At 54.0% G+C, this 3393-nt stretch overlaps 1 protein-coding gene across 1 annotated transcript; it reads right to left on the bottom strand.

Annotated features, from left to right (window-relative positions):
- On the bottom strand, positions 215-3110 carry IL13 (interleukin 13). The gene is made up of 4 exons (XM_005682617.2): positions 2849-3110; positions 1849-1902; positions 1501-1605; positions 215-1150 (listed from the first exon to the last, which is right to left on the bottom strand). The coding sequence occupies exons 1-4, from the start codon at positions 3017-3019 to the stop codon at positions 1043-1045; spliced, it is 438 nt and encodes a 145-aa protein (XP_005682674.1). The 5' UTR covers positions 3020-3110; the 3' UTR covers positions 215-1042.

Genomic DNA, 3393 nt, shown 5'->3' with positions numbered 1-3393 from the left:
TGGGGGAACTTCCTCCTGGCCAGATCTCCTCTCCCCAAGGGGTCTGCTTGTTTTCTTTCAGCCTAGGTCTCGTCCCTCACTCCCCCTCCACTCTATCCTAGGCCCCCTCCTCCAGCTGGCCTGCCTCCCAGGGAGCTCCTCGGACTTTTAAGAACACAGGCCAGTATCCCCAAAAGGCCAAAATAAAATGCAAACACCATCAGGTCTCTGTCACCATCTTTATTTTAGCTTTTAGCTTGACAAAATCGATGAAACAGTTTATTCAGTGACCCCCCCCCTCAGTCCACACATACCATATGCAGTGTTCTAGACGTCTATATATTATTAACTCTTTGATAACATATTTTAATACTTAACTTTAAATACTAGGAAAAATAATAAATTACTTGGCTGAGGGCCCACTGCTGGCTGTCAGACAAGAGTGGCTACTCTGGCCCTCTCTCCTGTCCCTTGCCTTGGCCCCAGGACCCTAGTGAGGTAGCAGAAGTTTGCATACAGTACTTACTGCCAGGGATTCCTAATGCCCACTGCTTTAGTGCTGGAGCCCCAAGTCTCCAAGCCTGTGGCTCCAAGTTCTGGCAGTAACAGTCCCTCCTAACCCCAGTACAGACAAAAACACTTGTTTAAATAACACATAATAATAAATAAGGCCAAGAAGGAATGTGCCTGGGCTGCTCTCTGCCTCAGTTGCCCCTGTGCAAAGCAGGTGTCTCCTCCACCAGGTGTCTAATAAACACTACAGTTTGTTCTGAGGAGGGGGAGGTCATGTGGGCAAGGTCCACCCTTGTCCAGCGAGCTCGGAGTCCTGGATGGAGGAGGCCTGCCGGGCTGAGTCCCGGATATCAAGGCACAGGGCAGCTGAAGTTGGCTAGCCTCAGGGCAGGCATCACAGGCTCAAGTCTAAGCTAAGGACATCTTATCCCCCCTCCCTAACCCTCCTTTAGTCTCCCCAAGAAATTTTGGACATCTGAAAGAAAAATAAATCCGCAACTTAGGTGGTCAGGGTCTGCCTCTGCAGATGATAATGCTAGCTTTTCATGTTTCAGTTGTAACTTTCATTGCGAAAAACGATCCTTGAGTGTCTGAGCAGGTCTTTTAAGAACTGGGCCACTTCAATTTTGGTGTCTCGGATGTACTCACTGGAAACATGCTGCAAGGCAAAGAGGCCAGCGTGTTGGTGGGACGCCAGAGTGAGGACGATCAGCATCCATCAGGGGCTTTCCACTCACCGGCTGGTTCATTCTTCACAAAAGCCCCCATGAGGTGCGTACTGTTATCACCCATACTTTACAGATGTGGGACTGAATGCAGCTCAGGTAAGAGTTGGGAGCCCTCAAGCCCATGTCTTGGAAATCCCAAAGCCATGTCCCTGCTTCCACAGTGGGCCCACCCCTTTGTGGGCACATGCCTCAGATGCTCAGCCAGGTTCCTCTGGGGCTCCCAGGGTGAGCCCAGGGCTGGCAGAAGTGGGTGCCAGGTCAAAGGACAGGGGGACCTTACCTTAGCTGAGGGCTTGTGAGGACAGAGTGCACTCAGCATCCTCTTGGTCCTTTGGATGACACTGCAGTTGGAGATGCTGATCAGGGAGTCCAGGGCTGCACAGTACTGTGGGGGGCGGGGGGAAACACCGGGGAGTCAGGCGGCACATTCAGTGAGTCTGTAGGAGGAGGGGAACTGAGCGGCCCGGTGGAGACAGGTCTGGGTGGTGGGGGGAGCCCAGATTATGAGGGGGCAGAGAGTGGCTCTTGAGGCTTGCTTGGAACCCCCCAGTCGTGTGAGCGAGGCTCAGAAACGACCTCAGAGGGCTGCAGCCCTGGCCATGTCCCTGCGGTGTTGGGGGGTCCTCACCATGCTGCTCGTCAGGTTGAGGCTCCACACCATGCTGCCATTGCACAGCGGCACCTGAGGGAGCAAAGGATGGCGAGCTGAGTGCTGGCAGGGTCTCAGGCCAGGCCTCCACAGGGGCCAGGCCCCACAAGCACTCCCAGGACAGCAGGGGCAGAGCTGGGACCTTCAGCGTTCCTGAGCCTCCTTTCCCGCTGTCCAGGGGCTTAGAACTGAGAGAGAAATACTGAATGCCACAACCAGTAAGGGACGAGCCTTGTGTGAAGCTTGCCAGAGCCAGAGTGGGAGGGCAGGTGACACTGGCTGACGGGGCCTGCAGGGAAGGCCCAGGGCAGGGGAGGGTGAGGGCAGGGTGGCCAGGCCAGTCTGATGGGAGGTGATGGGAGTCTAGTCTGGAAACAGCCTGCCTTCGGAATTGGGGAAAATGCAGTTCAGAGCATGGGCACTCTGGTGTCACCCAGTACTGGCTTGAATCTGACTTTTGTCATTTAACCTCACTGATGCTTAGTAAAATGGGGTATCGTACCTGTCTCTTGAGGTGGTTGGCAGCGATGTTATAAGATGTAAAGCCCCAGGAATGGGCCTGGCACATTCTTAGTGCTCAGAAAGTGTGGGCTGTCACCAATGGGGAGAGGAGCTGACCCCACTAATGGATTCTTCCATAAGAATGGGCTGAACTAAGATGTGAATAATGGCTCCATTATGGTGTTCAGATCTAGTTGGCAAATGCCAAATGATTCTAGGAGGGTGCCAGCTCTTCTCTTCTTTCCTCTGTTCCAAAACCACTGAGCAGGAGCTGACCACGGCAGGCAGGGCCAGGCCAGGGGAGCAAGTGGTCCCGGGGGCTCTGCGGTATCCCTTCGTGGGTCCATCCATATTGCTGCACTTCACCCCTAGCCTGGCTCCTCTCCCTCAAGACCAGACTCACCTTGCAGTCCTCAGGGCTTCTTCCTTGAGAGCCCCTCACCCCTGCACCCTCAGAGCTGGGCCCACAGGCACTCACCTGGTTCTGGGTGATATTAACCAGCTCTTCAATGAGCTCCTTGAGGGCTGAAGGGGAAGGCACAGGGCTTGGGGAGGCGAGGCCACCAAAGCAGGTAAGAACAAGGACCACAGTGAAGAAGAGCGCCATGGAGCCTAGAACAACACAGGAAGAACTGAGAAGCAGACGCATAGGCTGGCCTAAGCTGCGCGTCTTGTGGCCTTAGGCGCTTGTGGCAGCTTTTATAGGCCCAAGTGGTGACGCCTCACACCCTGGTCTCCGCTTTGTTGGGCACTATCTACAAACCACATCTTTACTCATCTTAATTTTACTTTGTGGAAAATCCAGTGTCACATAAAGGAAAGAATTTGATTTCTTGTGGACTTATTACTGAGAAGGGTCTAGGGCAGTTTTGAGACCTGGATGAACTTACTGCAGGCGTGAACGAGAGGACCCCGAGGGCAGTCCGATGCCAACTATGCCAGCTGGAACTCCAGCACTTTTAGCGAGTGCCCACCCAGCTCCTGTCCGCAGATCCCTTTGGGCCACCAGAAGTGCTGGAGAGA

Source organism: Capra hircus, chromosome 7 (assembly GCF_001704415.2).
Source record: "Capra hircus breed San Clemente chromosome 7, ASM170441v1, whole genome shotgun sequence".
In the NCBI taxonomy this organism is placed as follows: Eukaryota; Metazoa; Chordata; class Mammalia; order Artiodactyla; family Bovidae; genus Capra; species Capra hircus.
The sequence above is the reverse complement of the archived record's forward strand: the minus strand, read 5'-3'. Positions and strand labels throughout refer to the sequence as shown.

Coding starts and splice junctions, on each gene's coding strand:
- IL13 (XM_005682617.2), bottom strand. CDS start 3,019: ATGCGTCTGCTTCTCAGTTCTTCCTGTGTTGTTCTAGGCTCCATGGCG. Junction 1,903..2,848: donor TTAATATCACCCAGAACCAG/GTGAGTGCCTGT, acceptor TTGCTCCCTCAG/GTGCCGCTGTGCAATGGCAG. Junction 1,606..1,848: donor TCAACCTGACGAGCAGCATG/GTGAGGACCCCC, acceptor CGCCCCCCACAG/TACTGTGCAGCCCTGGACTC.